Here is a 22659-nt window from a genome sequence, read left to right on the forward strand (position 1 = left end):
TGTGGTGCACAGGCTTAGCTGCTCCACGGCATGTGGGATCTTCCCAGACCAGGGATCGAACCCGTGTCCCCTGCATTGGCAGGCGGATTCTTAACCACTGTGCCACCAGGGAAGTCCTATTTTCACTCACTCTTAAAGCACCTCTGTTCTCTTCTAAGACAGTATGTACGAGCAGCATAAAGTACAATTATTTTAAAATACAGGAATGACATCAAGTACTGAGATGTTTTGTAGAGCTACAAAAATGGCTCCAAGGTCACTTAAAATTATTTGGAGGATTCACAGCATTGAGTAAGGGTATCGCCTCCTTCAATGATTATCTTGAAGAAATGGTAGCATAAATCTTGTCAGATAAAAAATAGTTACATTATACTATTTTAATATTGGCATTCTTATGCTGGTACTATAAGTGAGAGCAGGTGGCCCAAATAACATCATTAGCAAACATTTACTGACACCTATGGTATATAGGGTACTAGAATCCACTCTAATGCACTATTTATTAAAAACAACATCAGATTTTTACAGTTAAATTCTACATGCGGCCATCCCTTGGTATCCTTGGAGACTAGTTCCAGGACTCCCTGCAGATACCAAATTCCCGGGATGCTCGAGTCCCTTACATAAAAAATGGCATAGTACAGTTGGCCCTCAGCACCTGTGGGTTCTACACACTGAGAATTCTGTGGGATGACTGTAATTATGCCATGGAGGAGAGTGCTAAAATAATTAGTGCTTCTCTGGCTCTGAGACATGCATTAGACTTGAACAATTCTGAAGCAGATCAAGAATTAGGTGGGTGTCTGCATGCTTTTTGAAAGAGGGGACTGTCTTTTATACAGCTATATCCCTAGCTTAGTGCTTTGTACAACGTGGGTATCAGATAAATATCTCCACCAAGGAGGTACTAGATAAATATTTGAGCAAACTCAATACCTGCCCAAGGCTCCCCCATATTTTTGCTTGAATAGATGGATACATCTGTTTCTCGTTTATAGTCATTGTTATCAGCTTATCAAGAATCGCAGTAACTCTCTGTCTTTTGGCATCATCATTGTGCTTACAAAAACGAACTAGATTTGACAGCCACGGAGTCATGTATTCCAAACAAAGGTGTTTCAATTCAATACCTGGGGGAAAAATACACTATTAGCACAGATGGTCCATGAAAATTACATCAACAATTATTTTAAAATAAAAGATTGGGGGAAAAACGGTAAAAGATAAAGACCATTACCTAGCATCAGACCTGGAGAAAAGAGACTTGGCAAATATATGACTGAAGATAGAGATGAAGAAAGAGAGCAACCCTTAAAGAAAGTAATCTTCAAAGTCATTAAGCCAATCTTTGAAAAGTTTTATTTTTCTTCCATTTAAAAAAAATAAATTTATTTTATTTTTTTGGGCTGTGTTGGGTCTTCGTTGCTGTGCGCGGGCTTTTCTCTGGTTGTGGCGAGCAGGGGCTACTCTTGGTTGCGGTGCGTGGGCTTCTCATTGCGGTGGCTTCTCTTGTTGTGGAGCACGGGCTCTAGGCGCACGGGCCTCAGTAGCTGTGGCACGTGGGCTCAGTAGTTGTGGCGCACAGGCTTAGCTGCTCCGCGGCATTTAGGGATCTTCCCAGATCAGGGCTCGAACCCGTGTCCCATGCATTGGCAGGTGGATTCTTAACCACTGCACCACCAGGGAAGTCCTTATTTTTCTCCCTTTCAATAACTTCTAGTTAAAATTTTTCTTGCTTTATTCTAATTGTAAAAGGAATATGTGGGTAATCACAGGAAGTTTGGTAAAAGGAAAGTATCACCACAATAATGAAACTGATATCAATATATTGGTGTATCACTTGATCTCTCCATAGGCTTTCAAATCTATGCAAAGATAATGTATATTCACGTGTGTGTATACACACACATAACCCATCCCAACTCCTCCACAAAAATTTAGGGTTATGCTATATATGTAGTATGATCTGAATATTTTTTTCACTATGTATTATACTGAGATTTACTCAACATTAAAAATTCTCCAAAGACATTTTATAACTTTTTATTTTGAAATAACTTCAGACTTACAAAAAGATACAAAAATAATGCAAAACTTCCTCTATATAACTTCACCTAGAGCACCCAAAACATTTTTTAATTATGTTAAAATATACATAACATAAAATCTGCCATTTTAAGGTTTACAGTTCAGTGGCATTAAGTACATTCACAGTGTTGTGCAACCATCGCCACCATCCATCTCCAGAAGTTTTTCATCTTCCCAAACTGAAATTCCACACCAAAAACGTTTTTAATGGCTTCATATTATTTCATCATATGGAGATCCAACAAAGTAGTCAGTTCTTCATTATCTACTTTTAGACTGTTTCAATTTTTTGCTATTATAAATAATGTTATGTGAAGTTCAAAATAAATCTATGGCAACAGAGGTCATAATACTGGTTACTCTTGGTGAGGACAGGTACTGACTGAGAGGAGCCTTCCGGATGCTGGAAATGTCCTGTATCTTGACCTGGGAGACGGTTTTGTGGTGTATGCACATGTAAAACTTAATCAAGCTGTTCCTTTAAAATTTGGGCACTTTATTGATAAGATATACCTGAATTAAAAAAACCTAAATAAAAAATAATGCTATGATAAACATATGAATATTAATTCCTTAGGATAAATTCTAAAAAGTGGAATTATGATTCCAAAAGCTATAAACATCCATAAGGTTATTGATATCCATGTCAAAACTGCTTTCTAGAAAAGCTGCCCTGTTCACAATTCCAAAGACATCGACACTGAATTTTTAAAAAAATATCTTTGCCAATTTGATAGTTGAATATATTATCTTACTATTCTTTCAGTTTGAACTTCTTTGAATTTATTAGTGAACTCTTAAAAACATATTCTTTCTTAGTATGACCAGCATGTTACTGTTGATCCATTTTTCTTATTAATCTGTAAGAATTTTTCATGATAAAGATATTACGCTTTTCTCATATCTGTTGCAAGCATACTTAAGTTTTTTTTTTAATCTACCTTTTACTTTTTTTTTTTAATTAGAGATTTTGAAGTTTTACATGGTAAAAACTGTTCACCATTTCCTTTGTTTCCATCTGTAGTTTTTTGCTTCGTAAGTCCTTACTCACAAAGCAACTAGATATTATTCTTCCTTTTCTTTTTTAAATGGTCCCAGTTTTTATATTCTTTTTTTTGAATTTTATTTTTTTATACAGCAGGTTCTTATTAGTTATCCATTTTATACATATTAGTGTACATATATCAATCCCAATCTCCCAATTCATCACACCACCACCCACCCTCCCCCCACCGCTTTCCCCCCTTGGTGTCCATACGTTTGTTCTCTACATCTGTGTCTCAATTTCTGCCCTGCAAACCAGTTCATCTGTACCATTTTTCTAGGTTCCACATATATGCATTAATATACAATATTTGTTTGTCTCTTTCTGACTTACTTCACTCTGTATAACAGTCTCTAGGTCCAACCACGTCTCTAAAAACGACCCAATTTTGTTCCTTTTTATGGCCGAGTAATATTCCATTGTATATATGTACCACATCTTCTTTATCCATTCATCTGTCGATGGGCATTTAGGTTGCTTCCATGACCTGGCTATTGTAAATGTGGCTGCAATGAACACTGGGGTGCATGTGTCTTTTTGAATTATGCTTTTCTCTGGGTATATGTCCAGTAGTGGGATTGCTGGGTCATATAATAATTCTATTTTTACTTTTTTAAGGAACCTCCATACTGTTCTCCATAGTGGCTGTATCAATTTACATTCCCACCAACAGTGCAAGAGGGTTTCCTTTTCTCCACACCCTCTCCAGCATTTGTTGTTTGTAGATTTTCTGATGATGCCCATTCTAACCGGTGTGACGTGATACTTCACTGTAGTTTTGATTTGCATTTCTCTAATAATTAGTGATGTTGAGCAGCTTTTCATGTGCTTCTTGGCCATCTGTATGTCTTCTTTGGAGAAATGTCTGTTTAGGTCTTCTGCCCATTTTTGGATTGGGTTGGTTGTTTTTTTAATACTGAGCTGCATGAGCTGTTTATATATTTTGGAGATTAATCCTTTGTCCGTTGATTTGTTTGCAAATATTTTCTCCCGTTCTGTGGGTTGTCATTTCATCTTGTTTGTAGTTTCCTTTGTTTTGTAAAAGGTTTTAAGTTTCATTAGGTCTCATTTGTTTATTTTTGTTTTTATTTCCATTATTCTAGGAGGTGGATCAAAAAATATCTTGCTGTGATTTAGGTCAACGAGTGCTCTTCCTAAGTTTTCCTCTAAGAGTTTTATAGTGTCTGGTCTTAACATTTAAGTCTCTAATCCATTTTGAGTTTTTGTGTATCGTGTTAGGGAGTGTTCTAATTTCATTCTTTTACATGTAGCTGTCCAGTTTTCCCAGCACCACTTACTGAAGAGACTGTCTTTTCTCCATTGTATATCCTTACCTCCTTTGTCATAGATTAGTTGACCATAGGTGCGTGGGTTTATCTCTGGGCTTTCTATCCTGTTCCATTGATCTATATTTCTGTCTTTGTGCCAGTACCATATTGTCTTGATTACTGTAGCTTTGTAGTATAGTCTGAAGTCAGGGAGTCTGATTCCTCCAGCTCCATTTTTTTCCCTCAAGACTGCTTTGGCTATTCGGGGTCTTTTGTGTCTCCATACAAATTTTAAGATTTTTTGTTCTAGTTCTGTAAAAGATATCACTGGTAATTTGATAGGGATTGAATCTGTAGATTGCTTTGTGTAGTATAGTCATGTTCACAATGTTGATTCTTCCAATCCAAGAACATGGTATATCTCTCCATATGTTTGTATCATCTTTAATTTCTTTCATCAGTATCTTATAGTTTTCTGCATACAGGTCTTTTGTCTCCCTAGGAAGGTTTATTCCTAGGTATTTTATTCTTTTTGTTGCAGCGGTAAATGGGAGTGTTTCCTTAATTTCTCTTTCAGATTTTTCATCATTAGTGTATAGGAATGCAAGAGATTTCTGTGCATTAATTTTGCATCCTCCAACTTTACCAAATTCATTGATTAGCTCTAGTAGTTTTCTGGTGGCATCTTTAGGATTCTCTATGTATAGTATCATGCCGTCCACAGTGACAGTTTTACTTCTTCTTTTCCAATCTGTATTCCTTTTATTTCTTCTTCTTCTCTGATTGCCATGGCTAGGACTTCCAAAATTATGCTGAATAATAGTGGTGAGAGTGGTCAACATTGTCTTGTTCCCAAGCTTAGAAGAAATGTTTTCAGTTTTTCACCACTGAGAATGATGTTTGCTGTGGGTTTGTCGTATATGGCCTTTATTATGTTGAGGTGGGTTCCCTCTATGCCCACATTCTGGAGAGTTTTTATCATAAATGGGCGTTGAATTTTGTTGAAAGCTTTTTCTGCATCTATTGAGATGATCACATAGTTTTTATTCTTCAATTTGTTAATATGGTGTATCACACTGATTGATTTGCGTATACTGAAGAATCCTTGCATCCCTGGGATAAATCCCACTTGATCATGGTGTATGATCCTTTTAATGTGTTGTTGGATTCTGTTTGCTACTATTTTGTTGCAGAGTTTTGCATCTATATTCATCAGTGATATTGGTCTGTAATTTTCTTTTTTTGTGGTATCTTTGTCTGGTTTTGGTATCAGGGTGATGGTGGCCTCATAGAATGAGTTTGGGAGTGTTCCTTCCTCTGCAATTTTTTGTAAGAGTCTGAGAAGGAAGAGTGTTAGCTCTCTCTAAATGTTTGATAGAATTCACCTGTGAAGCCATCTGGTCCTGGACTTTTGTTTGTTGGAAGATTTTTAATCACAGTTTCAATTTCATTATTTGTGACTGACCTGTTCATTATTTCTTCCTGGTTCCGTCTTGGAAGGTTATACCTTTCTAAGAATTTGTCCATTTCTTCCAGGTTGTCCACTTTATTGGCATAGAGTTGCTTGTAGTAGTCTCTTAGGATGCTTTGTATTTCTGGAGTGTCTGTTGTAACTTCTCCTTTATTTCTAATTTTATTGATTTGAGTCCTCTCCCTCCTTTTCTTGATGAGTCTGGATAATGGTTTATCAATTTTGTTTATCTTCTCAAAGAACCAGCTTTTAGTTTTATTGATATTTGCTATTGTTTTCTTTGTTTCTATTACACTTATTTCTGCTCTGATCTTTATGATTTCTTTCCTTCTGCTAACTTTGGGTTTTGTTTGTTCTTCTTTCTCTAGTTCCTTTAGGTGTAGGGTTAGATTGTTTATTTGAGATTTTTTCTTGTTTCTTGAGGTAGGCTTGTATTGCTATAAACTTCCCTCTTAGAACTGCTTTTGCTGCATCCCATAGGTTTTGGATTGTCATGTTTTCATTGTCATTTGTCCCTAAGTATCTTTTGATTTCCTCTTTGATTTCTTCAGTGATCTCTTGATTATGTAGTAACATATTGTTTAGCCTCCATATGTTTGTGTTTACGTTCTTTTCCCTGTAACTGATTTCTAATCTCATGTCACTGTGGTCAGAAAAGATGCTTGATATGATTTCAGTTTTCTTAAATTTACTGAGGCTTGATTTGTGACCCAAGATGTGATCTATCCTGGAGAATGTTCCATGCGCACTTGAGAAGAAAGTGTAATCTGCTGTTTTTGGATGGAATGTTCTATAAATATCAATTAAATCTATCTGGTCTATTGTGTCATTTAAAGCTTCTGTTTCCTTATTTATTTTCATTTTGGACGATCTGTCGATTGGTGTAAGTGAGGTGTTAAAGTCCCCCACTATTACTGTATTACTGTCGATTTCCTCTTTTATAAAAGCTGTTAGCAGTTGCCTTATGTATTGAGGTGCTCCTATGTTGGGTGCATATATATTTATAATTGCCATATCTTCTTCCTGGATTGATCCCTTGATCATTATGTAGTGTCCTTCCTTGTCTCTTGTAACATTCTTCATTTTAAAGTCTATTTTGTCTGATATGAGTATTGCTACTCCAGCTTTCTTTTGATTTCCATTTGCATGGAATATCTTTTTCCATCCCCTCACTTTCAGTCTGTATGTGTCCCTAGGTCTGAAGTGGGTCTCTTGTAGACAGCATATATATGGGTCTTGTTTTTGTATCCATTCAGCAAGCCTGTCTTTTGGTTGGAGCATTTAATTCATTCACGTTTAAGGTAATTATCAACACGTATGTTCCTATGACCATTTTCTTAATTGTTTTGGGTTTGTTTTTGTAGGTTCATTTCTTCTCATGTTTCCCACTTAGAGAAGTTCCTTTAGCATTTGTTGTTTGGTGGTGCTGGTTTGGTGGTGCTGAATTCTCTTAGCTTTTGCTTGTCTGTAAAGCTTTTGATTTCTCCATTGAAGCTGAATGAGATCCTTGCCATGTAGAGTAATCTTGGTTATAGATTCTTCCCTTTCATCACTTTAAATATGTCATGCCACTCCCTGTGGCTTGTAGACTTTCTGCTGAGAAATCAGCTGTTAACCTTATGGGAGTTCCCTTGTATGTTATTTGTCATTTTTCCCTTGCTGCTTTCAATAATTTTTGTTTTTAATTTTTGCCAATTTGATTACTATGTGTCTCGGCGTGTTTCTCCTTGGGTTTATCCTGTATGGGGCTCTCTGCGCTTCCTGAACCTGGGTGGCTATTTCCTTTCCCATGCTAGGGAAGTTTTCGACCATAATCTCTTCAAATATTTTCTCTTGTCCTTTCTCTCTCTCTTCTCTTTCTGGGACCCCTATAACGTGAATGTTGTTGTGTTTAATGTTGTCCCAGAGGTCTCTTAGACTATCTTCATTTCTTTTTTCTTTATTCTGTTCCACAGCAGTGAATTCCACCATTCTGTCTTCCAGGTCACTTATCCGTTCTTCTGCCTCAGTTATTCTGCTATTGATTCCTTCTAGTGTATTTTTTTATTTCAGTTATTGTATTGTTCATTTCTGTTTATTTGTTCTTTAATTCTTCTAGGTCTTTGTTAAACATTTCTTGCATCTGCTCGATCTTTGCCTCCATTCTTTTTCTGAGGTCCTGGATCATCTTCACTATCATTATTCTGAATTCTTTTTCTGGAAGGTTGCCTATCTCCACTTCATTTAGTTGTTTCTCTGGGGTTTTATTTTGTTCCTTCATCTGGTACATAGCCCTCTGCCTTTTCATCTTGTCTATCTTTCTGTGAATGTGGTTTTTGTTCTACAGGCTGCAGGACTGTAGTTCTTCTTGCTTCTGCTGTCTGCTCTCTGGTGGATGAGGCTATCTAAGAGGCTTGTGCAAGTTTCCTCTCAACTCTTAAATATGTTGATAGTTAGAACTTATTTTGGCATCTTGTGGTTTGGCATTAAGATGAAGACCCAACTTAATTCATTTCCCAGCCTCATTTCTTAAATGATTTACTCTTTCTTCTATTAGTTTGTGATACTTCTTTATCAATCTGTTTCTCTTAAAGTGATGTGACTGCTGATTTTTGAACACCCGTTTAAATTATTGCACTGTTGTTATGTGTGAACATATTTGTTAATTCAAGCCCCTCTCAGTTTTCTTTCCTTTCAATATTTTCTTAGCTATTGTACTTTCTAGTGAAATGTACAATCATTTAAAGTTCTACCTCATTCTTTTTTTTTTTTTGCGGTATGCAGGCCTCTCAGTGTTGTGGCCTCTCCCATTGCGGAGCACAGGCTCCGGATGCGCAGCCTCAGTGGCCATGGCTCACAGGCCCAGCCGCTCCACGGCATGTGGGATCTTCCCAGACCGGGGCACGAACCTGTGTCCCCTGCATTGGCAGGCGGACTCTCAACCACTGCGCCACCAAGGAAGCCCTCTACCTCATTCTTAATCCTCAAATCTCATATTTTAAAGGAATTACATTGATATTGTAATAATCTGGGAAGAACTGTTCATCCAGGAACACAATACCTGTGTCCATTCACTCAAATCTTTTTTTTCATATTAATATGTTTCAATAAGGCTTTATACTTTTCTTGTTTTGTCAGTCTTACAGATTTTCTTTTTAGGGTTATATTCTTACATCTCTTAACTGTAAAAATATATAGTGATCTGGTCTCACGGAATTTTCAAAGCTTTCAATTACTTAATACAGAAAAATCAAGAAATGTGTTTGAATGCATAAAAAAAAGTTTTATGTATTATGGAGAGAGAAAGGGAAGGGAAGAAAACGTCAGGAGGGACTTCCCTGGTAGCGCAGTGGTTAAGAATCCGCCTGAATGCAGGAGACATGTGTTCGAGCCCTGGTCCGGGAAGATCCCACATGCCGCGGAGCAACTAAGCCCTTGTGCCACAACTACTGAGCCTGCACTCTAGAGCCTGTGGGCCACGACTACCTAGCTCGCGTGCCACAACTACTGAAGCCCACGTGTCTAGAGCCTGTGCTCTGTAACAAGACAAGCCACCACAGCGAGAAGCCCATGGACTGCAACGAAGAGTAGTCCCTGCTCGCTGCAACTAGAGAAAGCCTGCATGCAGCAACGAAGACCCAACGTAGCCAAAAATAAATAAATAAATAATTTTAAAAAAACTATAAAATATTATTCATGACATTGATAAATTAAAAAAAAGAAAATGTCAGGAAATAAGCTGGGAGAAGAATAACATTTATACTACTATAGGATCTGAAGACAGACAGACATAAAGAGTAGATGTTAAATTTATGACACTTATCAAAGCCAAGTCAGGAGTTGACTCTGGACTCTGTATTTTGTGCCACTGCATTCTCCATGAAGTGTACATGAACAATAAAATCACAGTTCAAAGTCAACCTGAAGAAAAGAGGAAATGGCTACTTCCCTAAAATCAAGGAAGTGGATACTTTACTCATTGGGAATAACCTGCTAAGAAGAGAAATACTAAAGCTAATTAAACTGAAATAGTACGAAAAATGCTTTGTAAGTTGCCCAGAGACATAGATGGTATCAAAATCTTGCCACCTTGCTTGTATTGCCAGAATTTTGGTGGATTTCTCAATGTGGTCTACCATGAAGTTTCTTCAGTCAGACGAAAAAACAGAAGTAAAGAAGTGGAACTATACTAAAGATTTCACTGGCAAATTCTGAAATGAAACGGTTGTCTCTGAATCTTCTTAGAATCATTGTTAGTATCAAAGAAAATTATCATTACTTACTAGATTTGCTAAATCCAGAAATACACTCTTCCAAAAATTCTAAGGTGAGGTGTGGCTCATTGGCTGCCAGTGTCTTGCTAATAGAGACAATAAATAGGGTGTTGTTGGCTGGGATACATAAACCTGATGTCTCTAGTAACTGGCCTTCGATTTTTAAATTAAAGGTACAAGTTAAGGCACACAGAAGATTATAGGCAGCTGACCTAGGAGAAAACACAAATTAAGTTGTTTTAAAACTTCTTATAATTCCAAAATTTTTTCATAACGTACAACTTACGATTCTATTACCAAGCATAGATCAACTATTTTTAAATTTTATGATCAATTAGAGATAAGATTTTGTGATTCTATGGTAAACCCAAAATACCCCTTTATCATTTAGGGATTTTTTTAAAAGGGAAATCTTCACATAACCAGAAGAGAAAGGTGAGGCTCCCGAGACAGCGAATATAAGGCCTTTCTAAAAGACATTTCATTGGGATATAAGATATGAGAATTTTATGGTCTTAAGGTGGATCAATATAAAGAAAGTCAGAATAAGGCATATCGTATTTTCAGTGAGGCCAAAACTCAAATTGTGGCTCCCGCTCCCACTAGATCCAGTTAAAACTGGGATAATGAGAAATAAGATGGCCCTCATCAAATTAGATTGTTAAAATCTTTCATCAGCACCTACTGAATTTCTTTCTAGGCGTCCTACAAGTTATAATACAAACTAGAGGTCAAACATTTTTTAAATATAATTAAGTCCCCCCTGCCATTTTTTTCTTTTATGAATTCCTACTATTATACATAAGCACTAAATTAAAAAAAAACAAACAAAACCCAAACCATAATATATATCCAGGTTCCATGAGAACTAAAAGCTCCCTTATAAATGTCTAAATATACACTTAAACAACTTAGGAAACAGCTCAAAAAACTCAATTTTTAGATTGATTTTTCTCCCCTATCCACAAAAGAAATGGTTTGCTCAGTAAATTTCAGGTTTTCCTTACCTCTGAACTTTCATCATGCTAATATATTTATGCAACAACCATATGGGGGGAAAAAGCCACTGAAATTATAAGTTTGCCTCAAGGCTTTTTCTCTGCGACAACATGCTTCAGCAAAAAGCAGAAGCTGTCAGCTCGCTTTATTTCACAAGAGAATAGAGGTTCATTCAAGCTAATAATTTTTGGAAGTTTGCTAGCATTCTTCTATAAGGAATTTTGAATTAGAAATTCAAGACAGACTTATAGTTCCATTTTCCTAAAATGGAAATATTAATATTATTGTTTCTAAGTTTATCTTTTGCAAACTCCTAGGAATTCTGAGTGATACTATTTTGACAGTGACCTTCACTCTGTATATTTCAACAGCTACAAAGAACTGGGATTCCTCAAACTGGGAGTAGGTGTCACAGACTCCTCTGAGATAATGAAAGCTAAGCATACATGAAGTTTTGTGTATATTTTGTGGGAGTTCATGAACCCCATGAGGCCCATCCAGGTAAAGAAATCTTGCTGATTTTTTTTTTTCCTCTCAAATAAGGGAGAATTTGGAATTCTAAAAAGCCCATTAATAAACCTGGGTTATATTATACCCAAGGGAAGATTTTCTGAAGCTAAGAATTTATATCTGTAAAAACTTGACAGTCCCAAGGTACCTGGAACAAAAAATTATCTTAACATGAAAAAGAGAGGGGCAGAAGAGGGAAGTGGTGCAAAGAGACGATGGCAGAGAGAGGAAAGGGTGGGTGCAAGTTGGGAGGAAATAATATTTGCTAAGCACGAACTATCTGCTAGATGCTATACTATACTACCACACATTTATTAAACTTTTGTAGGTTTATGAGGAAGGCAACGTTACCTTTATTTTAAAAATGAGGCAACTAGAGCTCAGAGAACTTCAGTACCTTGCCCAAAGTCATACAGAGAAGCAGATCTAGATTTAAACCTAATCTACTGACTCCACAGGCCCTGCCCTTTCCTCATTCATGTTTTGATTACTAAGCCTAACCAGAACCAATTATACTCTGCTCATCTGACATCTGTATTTGTCTTAAGCTTTCTTTCAAGAATTTTGTTAAAGTTACACAGGTGGAAACTATGCTACGTTACTGAGTTACTGAACATTAAGCCCTCCTTTTCTTTTCTTTTTTTTTTTTTCTTTCAGTTAAAATGCTAAAGTTATAAGCCCTCCTTTTCAAACAATGATAATCTAATTTGACTGCGAGGAAACTTAATAGTGATGTACTTTTTTTTTTTTTTTTTTAAAGTGATGTACTTTTGAACATGGGAAAAATTTAGAGAACTCAGAAAAGGAGAAACTTAATTTAGAAATAGACTTTTAGGGAAAAAAAAAAGACTTTTTTTTTAAAAAAAAACCAAACGAACAGAAAACCCCCCACCAAAACTGCTATGCTGTATGTTTCAGCTGCAAGTTGAAAGAACATACATTGGTTTAGTGTGAATCACCCTATTCACAATTCCACAGTTCATGCGAACTGGATGAGGTCATACTGGTTAACCAATATAGAATACCTGCCAATTTACAGTATTAAGGTAGAAGCTGCTTTGAAAGTTTATTAATTGGTCTCATTTTAAAACCAACAAACCTTGAATCAGATTGAAATGAGTTTTTTATAAACCTACCGTAAACTAGGGTCTGAACTGCCTAAATTAAGTAACGCGATATTGAGCAGTGTCCCAGGGACATCTTTTGGGCGAATCTTGGTGTGCTGGGGGATGGAGTCGGGCTGCGACAGCTCCCAACGTGTCCGGATGTGAATGATAGACTGAACAATGGCTTCACACTCTTGGTGCATGAAGGTCAGTGGTGTGCCCTGGTTTGCAATAGTTAAGGTGAACTGGTTCTCATCCACTAGGCAGATCTCTTCAATTTCCGAAGCATAATAGATATCATTTAGAAAGACTGACTGCCCCAGGACTTTTGTTCGCTCTGCTGAGGTTACTTGAACAGCAGTAGAACCAACCTGAAAAATGGTAGCAAGAGGGTAGAGCGGAAAAGAATTAAATTTCATTACGTAGAATTCTGAGAGGTTTCGAAAACCAACCAAACAAAATACCATGTTAACCATTTAAAGAAGAGTTACCACCATTATGTATTCAAATAGGTTCAATAATTATTGTCATAAATGCTGTCAAAAGTGACTGAAAACAGCAGAAAAAAGTTATTTTTTAAAAGGTCAAGAATCCTATGGATAATTACAGGTTTTATCTTGAAGGTTCACCTTCCTTACTCTGCAAAAAGCATGTAATAATCAGAAGAACTCTCAATAGGTAATTTTCCACTGTTCACATATTCCTACTGTAAGACGCATACACAGCAAACTGCCCATTCTACAACACTTTCCTGCCTCCAGTCCAACCTGGAATATTATTAAGGGTACACCTCTCCAGTTTTCTGCAGGACCTCCATGAAGATACAGAAAGCTTGGTTTTCCTCCATCTGGACTTTACGTTTGATACATTACTACCGGGACCCTGGGGAGTCCAGTATATAGTCAGGTTAGTCAAGAAAGGCAATGAATCACTTACCTAACAGGGAGTGAAACTTACTTTAATAGAAACCTTGGTGTCTTTGTGAGCTAGCTTGAGAGCATTGTGGAATACCTTCAGGTCCTCTTCTAAAGCCAAGGTGGCAGCAGGTAGTTTCTGTTGTTCATGCTCAATGTGCTCGGCCAGTTTCCCAGGACAGTCTATGAAAATGAGTCTTTTGCTGCCTTTGAGGCCAGTCAGCAGCCGCTCGTGATACTTGGTGTATTCCCTGACCCAGGAGTTACAGTTATAGATATAGACTGCAGAGACATTATCATAAGCAAAGCCAGGAAAAACAACAAACCACTTGGAGAGAAAGTCTGTTTTAAAGCGATTGCTAGGCCCAGTATGGGTAAGGTCCACTACAATTTCATATGGCTTTGCATAATATGGCTTTAAAGTAAGTAAGACGTGGTATATCAGCAAATCGCCATTGATTTGACCAGTTTTGAACCTAAGGAAGATGAAAAAAAGTACACAGATCATTAACAAAGTTCTGAATGGATATACAGATGCTACTAATCTACTTTATTCCCTTATATTCTGACTAGTTTTCTAGAGAAAACTAACTATAATATTAAACAATTACACAAAGTCTGAATCCATTTTTTAAATCACTTGTTCTTCAGACACTGAGAAGTAAGGCTGAAGTAAAATGGAAGAGACAAATCCCCAGATCAGTAACTTTGAGCAACAATAACAACCACAAACCTGCCCACCATAGTCAAGCAAGGAGGAAGTCAATGGACTTTGGTTGGTTGCTTCTAGGCCCATCCAAGTTCCCAGGTGAACAGTCTGGGTGGGAATGACCTACTTGGAGTCCTGGAGTAAACTGAATGACTTATAGTCAATTCCTCTATCCCACCGTGACCAGAGAGGATGGTTCAACAATGATCACATGACTCAAAGCAGAACAACCAGGGCCAAAGAGGCCCAATTCAAAGACTTCAGCTTAAACCGTTGGGAATCGAGAACTTTTTCTTTCCTGATGTTTATAAATGAGGGACCATATAGCTCTGGCAGCTGTTAGCTCATATCTTGAGATATGAAGGAAGAGCCTGTCTAAAAACTGAAGAAATGGAGCAGAGAAATGAAGAGCGAAACTGGGGCCCTGGCCATTTCATCTGAGTCCTAGATAAAGCCCCTCTCCTGGGATCACATTTATCCCTGTGCTACTCAGTTGTGTGAGCCAATAAATTCCACTTTTTGATTAAGCTGTATTAGGTCATATGTTGCTTACACTCAAAAGAATGCTAATCAACGTGAGGAGGCAAAATAAGGACCATCAGAAAGCCCACAAATTACAGTACGGGAATTTCAAATCAAAACCACCAGTGTTCTATACTTGATGACTCAGGTGGTACTACGAAGTAGGCTAAGATAAACATCCTTTCCTAAGAGTTTTAAGTCTTACTGGGAGAAAATAAGACAAAACTATGACAAGTCAAATGATTTTAAAATAAAAGAAAAATATTTCAAGAACAAAGAAAAGATATGAGGTAGTATGTAATCACTTGTCAAAGAAATTGCAGAAAAAAATACTTTTGTTAAGTTCAAAGGAGTGGAGAAATCAACACAAACTGGGTAACCAGTGAAAACTACATAAAAGATGCTGAAGCGGGCAGGAGGAATTTCAAACTCAACAGGAAGAGGGATGGGCAGGCCTCATGGAGAGAGGGAAAGGAGAAAAATAGGTGACCAGATGTGTTGAGGTAAGCATCAGCTAGTTTAGCTAGAATGGAAGATTCACGTAGAGAAGTTTTAAGAGATAAAGATGGAAAAATACAGAATAGCTAAATTGTGAATGGACCAGAACTGTTCAACTAAGGGGCTCAGGTTTTCTCCTAGGAGCCTGGCATTTCTCAGAGGATGTTCTGTGAAGCACCAGCATCAGAATCAACTGTGGTGCTTGATAAAAATGCAGTTTCCTGTCCCAGCCCAGACCTACTATATACGAATTTATGCAGTGAAGCCTGGGAATTTTCATTGTTTTGAAACAATCTTCTCATCTGATATTTATGTGCACAAACATTTCTGAATTGCTGCTGTAGGTGTTAGGGAGTTATTCAACCACATTTTTTAAAAGAAAGGGGTGTTATGATCACAGAAAGTGATATATACAACATATATGAAGGAGTCGGGGCTAGTAAAAAAAGATGTTGTAGTAGTCTAGGTATGGTTTAATAAGCATCTAAAATACTAGGGTTACGGTGAAAATAAGTGACAATGAAAGAAGAAACTGACTCAGAAATATGAAGAAAGGACCGACATGATCCAAGGTCTGATCAGCGCTGAAAGAAAGGACTTGAATTAAAAGGACTTGCTGTATACCAAGGCTCTGTCATTACAAAGAATGTTGCTACCATGAACAAAAACAGAGATCATGAGGGGCAGCCACTTAGGGGGAAAAATGAAGTCCATTTTAGACTGAATATGAAGTGATGACAGGACATTCTAGGGGAGTGTGTGTGTGTGTGTGTATATACACTAAACCACACAAAAGCATCTTCTGTCCCTTATAATCTAAGTGTATCAGATATTCTCTCTAAATTATTGTTGCAGTTCCACACTTTGAGATGTTGGTTATATACATTACTGTTTCTATTATCTGACCAATACCCCGGGTCTCCAAACTCAGGTTATCAAATCAGTCTGTGGTATACAAATACAATTTTTAGAGATGATTTTAATGCTCAATCTCAGGGAAAATGCTATTCTCTCTTCATTTTAATGATACTAACGTATCATTCAAGAGCATACAGCAGGCATACATAATAAATGTAAGGTCAAAAGGCATTAAGCAGAAAACCCTCCCTGCCCTGGAGGCGGGGACTTGTTCTACAAAGCCTCCTGTTATGCCAGTGGCCAACTAGACAAGTTGGAGTTTTTTTCCCCTGTGACATGTGCTTTAGTTGCAGTGGAAAGGAAATGTGTCATCTGTGGTTAGTGGAAAGCTAGCTGTACATATCCTTTTTTACTGCAGATTTACTTTTAGGCTCAGATTCTTCAAGTCTATTCTGCCTTAAATTACTTGGAAGCTGTGCTTCAAGACAAGAAAAGAAGTGGCTTATTAAAATCAGGTTATAATAAGATTTTGACCAAGCATTTTGTAAGGTAGGTCATATATATGGCTTTTCTTATGCCTTTTCACTTATAACTTCATACAGATTAGTGTTTGAGGAAGTGCTTTCAAGCAGTACTTAAGTATCTTACTAACAAAGTAGATTTAGTAATGGAAAACGTATGCTCTTTTTTTCTCTCCTATTAAGTAAAATTTAAGTAAGAAATGGAAAGATTTACCATCAACATAGAGCTTTAAATTAGGATTAAGAAGGATCTAAGCTTAGACTCCAGAGTGAATTGCACAGTTTTATTTGTTATTAAAATAAGTTTAAAAAATAAATTTCTCATTACTAATGCTTAGGCATTATAAATTTTATTGAAAATGACCAGAGATAAAGAAAACTTTTGATAACAACCTGGCCTCCACTGCATAAATCTGGGATGTAGAGACAGCTCTCTATTCTTAGGCATTTGTAAGGGTAAGAGAAAGTCTCATTTTGTTAACAGTTTGTTTATTTGGAGATGACAGTACATCTGGCTGAAGACAATCAACAGCGGGCCTATTATCTATCCCATGGTGAGCACTGTTAAAATGTGTACGAAAACTATGATGCATATTACGTTGTTAATGAACTAATGTGACAAGAATAATAACCCGCTTTAAATCATTTTAGCATCTAAGGCAGAAGTCCAGTCTAGTTTAAAAGGATGGAAATTACTTGCGAACCCAATTTAAAGTATTTCTCTTTGTGGAAGAATCATAAAGTAGCCAAAGATTTATGTCATTCAACTTAAAAACTGAAGCTGGACACTACTAGATAGAAGTCAGTGCACAATATCTTTAACTGTCTATTAAAGATCATAATCCAAAAAGTAATCTTACTTCTAGAACACATAAGAAAGGTTTCTTTCCCTCCCTATTATCAACAGAAAATATTACTTCAGAAGTTAGTTTCCAGTTAGCATTGTTTACTATATGCTAATTTTGTTTGTATAACAATATTTCACATTTGTTATTCTTAAGTCAACTATACTTCAATAAAAAAAAATGTACATGTACATTTTTTGAGAAGAAGAAGAAGAAGCAGCATGAGTAGCAGCAGTATCTGTGTCACCTGAGTGTGGGTTAGAAATCTTAGGTCCCTCTTAGACCTATGGAATAAATCTGCATTAAAAAAACCAACAACAACAAACTCCCATGTACATTTTTTGAGAAGAACTTATATAAAATAAAGTTCTTAGGCAATTTTATTTAGTACATCTCAGGAGAATAATCTAGTTTTTGCTTCTACTTCCCTATTCATATAAATGCTAACAATAAAAATACTCTTACAAAAGTGGCTCAGACTGGAATACTATTTTGAGAGAGAGCTCAATAATGGTAATAAATCTTTCCTGCTTGTTTACCAGTACCTGGAACAGATATGCTAGTTGTATTTAAATCTTCAGTCTTACAGTGAATAATGAAAATCAGGATCAGACTTTGTCCCCTTTGTGGACTGGCTTCCAGAGAGCTCAGAGCCAAAACTGAAATTCCACTTTTTCCTTTATAGGTTGAGACTCATGATCTGCCTTGACTTCCCAATTGAGTTAAAATCCCCTTGATCTTGATGTTGTATTTATTTCTATTAAATATTTTATTGTATAATTTATTTTTAAAAATTATGTCAAAATATTCACAGAAAAATTCTAAGCATAAACAATAATGAAAAAAGTCAATAATTTTTGTTGAACTTTTGCGATTATTCAAAAGAAACTTGCCTCTTTTTCTCTGTTAATGCCAAATGTTTAGGATGAGAAAAGTCGCATGCCTTTGCTTTCAGAAAGCCACAATAAGTCGGGGGATATAGAGGTGAAGGGAGACCCACCACCATAAAACTGCTTTCACAACTACTAGGAATATATTTCTAAGTACCAGCTTTATCCTAAGCTTCAAGATAAACACCCAAGAAGAAAAAACAACATCTTGAATTCCTACTTGAAGTCCGTTTTCTTTTGGTTGCTACCACACTTCCCCATTCCTGAACTGCCCCCCCTCCCATCACCACAAAGCCATTTGCATTTTCTTTTCATACATGAAGCAAAATGTCCCATTTCTCCTTTACTATAAAGACTGGTGACTCATTTGTTGGAGGATGGGGAGTTTCTACAAGGAGTTTCCTTAAATGGTCAGGAAAAAAAAAAGGAGGAATCAAAAAAGTAAAAGCCGAAGTATCTGACTCAAAGCTGAAGTCTAGCATGCTTAAGAGGGAGAAAACTATAAAACCACGGTATTCAGTTTACAATGATTAGTAGATATCTGTAATGCTACCTTTTAGCATTTAAACAATTAATAGAAATTAAATTGTTTCTTTATATGTAGCCTAACAGAAAAAAAAAAATCAGTTCAGAAGGAATTCAAACAGGATAGCAAATGTTAGGCATGAGCTTGCAGCTAATTTATAACATTATCAGCTGTCTATCTTTTAACTACAATTACCGAAACGAGGAACCGTTATTCTTTCACAAGTTAACAAATTTTCTTGCTATCCCAACAGATTACCAGTATACTCACGGACATGGAACACACAGGACATTACCTGCATCTTGCCTTTCTGATGACAACAGTTTTTTCTTTGTCTCCTGGAACAAAAGCAAACTATACCCATCTGTGGGCTAATAATACTACTGTCTTGGATCCAGATATTCAAAATAAGATGGGCAGAAGCCAAAATGAAAACATTAACACAAACCCTACAACTCCTGAAGTAGATAAAAAAGTTATTTCTACAAAAATGCCTGAAATAGCAACATCATCTCACATGGCATCTTTAACTCCTAAATCTGAACTGGAGCTTTATATATCTTCCGTTGTCAGGAACAGTTCTCCAGCAGTACATAGCGTTGAAAACACAAGCAAAAGTCACAGCGAAATTTTCAAAAAAGGTGTCTGCGAGGAAACCAACAACAAAATGGCTATGCTAGTTTGCTTAATTATAATTGTGGTGCTTTTTCTTATCTGTACAATTTTATTTCTATCAACTGTGGTTCTGGCAAACAAAGTCTCATCTCTCAGACGATCAAAACAAGTAGGCAAGCGTCAGCCTAGAAGCAATGGCGATTTTCTGGCAAGCAGTGGTCTATGGCCTGCTGAATCAGACACTTGGAAAAGAGCAAAACAGCTCACAGGGCCTAACCTAATGATGCAATCTACTGGAGTGCTCACAGCTACAAGGGAAAGAAAAGATGAAGAAGGAACTGAAAAACTCACCAACTAACATATGCTTTAGTGAAGAAAAATGCAAAGTAGCAATGAGAAAGTTTCTGGAGTAAAAATGAAGTCAGTTTGATATTTAATGCCAAGGTGTTGTTCTGATGGTCTAAAATTTAACATGGCAGGCTGTGCAATTTAGAATCAAGCAGGTGAGAAGGGGAGAAGTATGCCTGCTTACTTAATTACTTAAACTGTGTCTGACACTATTTTAAAAAGCAAAAATAAAACCACCAAGCATCTGAGGAAGGTTTTAAAGACAAGCTGAAGGAACTGACTAATACAGGTAGAAAGGGACAATTAAATATTTCCTGTTCAGCAAGAGTAGTTAAATGATCTTTGTCCGAATGTTATTAAATTTGAAGAGTTTTAGTGTGTCGTTAGAGGCAAGTATATGCTTTAACATCTAACAGAAGTCACATTCTTAATGCATAGAGTTGAACTGTAGTTACGTGGTACTTTCTTTGCTGAATGTGACAGAATCCATACCAGCTCATCTATCAACACAGCTAATGTTATGCTAGATGTTTTCATCTTTATATATGGCACACATAAGAAAGTGGTTTTCTACTCTAAATATTTAATTAAAACTTTAAATTTTGTATAATAAATTAAGACTTGTTAGAATAAAAGTGACTACGTACATTTTCATTCACTTTATTATTTTAGAGAATACACTGTCAAGATCAATAAGAAATAGATCAACTGAAACAGATGAGATTTATAGCCACAACAGAAGGCTGAGTGTAAATGTAAAGTGTATCTTACTGTTTAAGTGTAACATAACTCTACTCCATAAATATTGCTTATTGGATTATTTATAGCAAATATCCAAAGGCTGATTATTTTTTGGACTTTGAGAATGCCAAGTGGACTAATAAATGACCAATTTTATTTATTATCCAATATGACATAAGCAAAGGAAAGACGTGTGTGTGTGTGTGTGTGTGTGTGTTTATTCTAATTTGGAAAACAGGATACTTCAGGTAATTCTTTAACCTTTAAAGAAACTGGGTTCAAGTAAAATAATGACTTACATTTAGGTCAAGACTTCCGTCATCAATTCAATATATTACAAAAATTGTTTTGAGAGACTTTCCAAATGTCCATTGAAACTGACACAGGGCATACTTAATTAAAGATCAGACCACATTTAAAAAATCTCATCCCTTACTGAGCATTTATTTTGGGCAATATGCTAGACATTTAAGAAAAGATTTTATATATTTTTTCCAAGTATTACCACCATCTTACCCTCCCTTCTAGGTTAGTGATTCTCATCCCGACTGCAAATCAGAATCACCTGAAGAATTTAACTCACCAGTGCCTAAGTCACACCCCTTCCTTCTGATTTAATTAGAATGGGGTGAGCTCGAGCTCCAGGCATTGATAATTTTTGCATAATTCCCTAGGTCACTGCTCTTGGTCATCAAATTCAATTCTTAAAATTTCCACAGCTCCAAAGATCTAGGTTAAATTTTTTTTAAGGTTACCTCTTAAAATGAGAGGGGGGGAAAAAAGCATCAATTTTATTATCAATTTATTACCAATTTATAAAAAATCCATTTCCTAAATAACAAATCATAACCACATTATTTCAGAAAAAGGTAAACATCAACAAAGGAAAAAGGAAAGCAAGAGAATACTCATGCCGATTGTGGTACATCAGGTTATCTTTTGAGGGGTAAAAAGGATCAGACTTGAAAGGACACTGGTTGGGCAGAGCTCCCATTCTGTGCAAATAAAAAATCTGAGATTGTGTACTAGAACAAACAGTGACAACACAAAGCAGTCCTTGAATCAAGTGTCATATATAAATACTTGTCAGTAAACTGAAACAAATTAGTGCCTTTTTAAAAAGAAGAAATTAACTAGACAACTACTTTCCTATTCAACATACATTTTCTCACAAAACAGAAAGCTATTGCAGGAATATTTAAAATTCATCACTCACTATCTTGGCTATTAAACACAGATACTCAGATTGACAGTATCCAATGGTAGCTCATGAAAAGTGGCTCCTTTCCCAACTTGACCAGTGTTTAAAGATGATAGGTTAAGATATGTTTTGAATTCAAAATTTAAAAGTTATCTTTGAACTAAGACACTTTTGTTTTCTACCCTTGGGGTGCTATGGTCCACATGCTTATTAATCCAGGGATTTAAAAATAGTGAAACAAAAGTTTATACCATATTTAAAAAGTTTATAGCATATTGTATACTATATATATAGCAAATTATATTACATAAAATAAGTTTATAGCATATTTAAAAAAAATTATTCTTTTTGTACCAAGTTTTAAGTGCCTTGAAGTCAAGAACGAGGTCTTAACAATCTGTGTTCCTCTGCAGTGACCAGGGGAAAGCGGGGCATGGTTTAATGCTTACTGTATCTACTATAATAGGTGCTATGCTAGGCACTTTACACTTATCTAATTCCATAATACATTTATAAATTAAGAATTATGATCTCCATTTTTCAGATGAGGAAAGAGGCTAGAAGGTGACATGCCCAAAGAAATCTGTATTCAGACTGACTCATACTCTTCTCAACATACTTTGCTTATTAGTTAACTTATTTAAAAAATGATTCCCAATTTATTTTACTTTGCACCGACACTTACTTTGTCGGTAACCAAAGAGCTGTGGACTTGAACTCAAAAATCATTT

The 22659-nt window shown here is 36.2% G+C and overlaps 2 protein-coding genes across 10 annotated transcripts in view; one reads left to right on the plus strand and one right to left on the minus strand.

Moving 5' to 3' along the window:
- Positions 1-22659, minus strand: part of NF1 (neurofibromin 1) — a 245310-nt gene that overhangs the window by 34202 nt on the left and 188449 nt on the right. For all 9 annotated transcript variants that reach the window (XR_003437957.1, XR_003437956.1, XR_003437958.1 and 6 more), the window contains 4 exons: positions 13698-14130; positions 12771-13111; positions 10135-10337; positions 937-1130 (listed from right to left, as the gene is read on the minus strand). Coding sequence is in view for 6 of the 9 variants with exons in the window: in XM_027130345.1 (XP_026986146.1) it covers positions 937-1130; positions 10135-10337; positions 12771-13111; positions 13698-14130 (1171 nt within the window). In the remaining 3 variants the exon portion in view is untranslated. The remainder of the gene's footprint in view (positions 1-936; positions 1131-10134; positions 10338-12770; positions 13112-13697; positions 14131-22659) is intronic.
- Positions 17299-20625, plus strand: EVI2A (ecotropic viral integration site 2A). Its single transcript, XM_027130354.1, has 2 exons — positions 17299-17316; positions 19277-20625. Exons 1-2 carry the CDS (start codon positions 17314-17316, stop codon positions 19994-19996), a joined length of 723 nt encoding a protein of 240 aa, XP_026986155.1. The 5' UTR covers positions 17299-17313; the 3' UTR covers positions 19997-20625.

Source organism: Aethalodelphis obliquidens, unplaced genomic scaffold (genome assembly GCF_003676395.1).
Source record: "Aethalodelphis obliquidens isolate GAN/ISIS:26980383/991018 unplaced genomic scaffold, ASM367639v1 scaffold38, whole genome shotgun sequence".
Classification (NCBI taxonomy): Eukaryota; Metazoa; Chordata; class Mammalia; order Artiodactyla; family Delphinidae; genus Aethalodelphis; species Aethalodelphis obliquidens.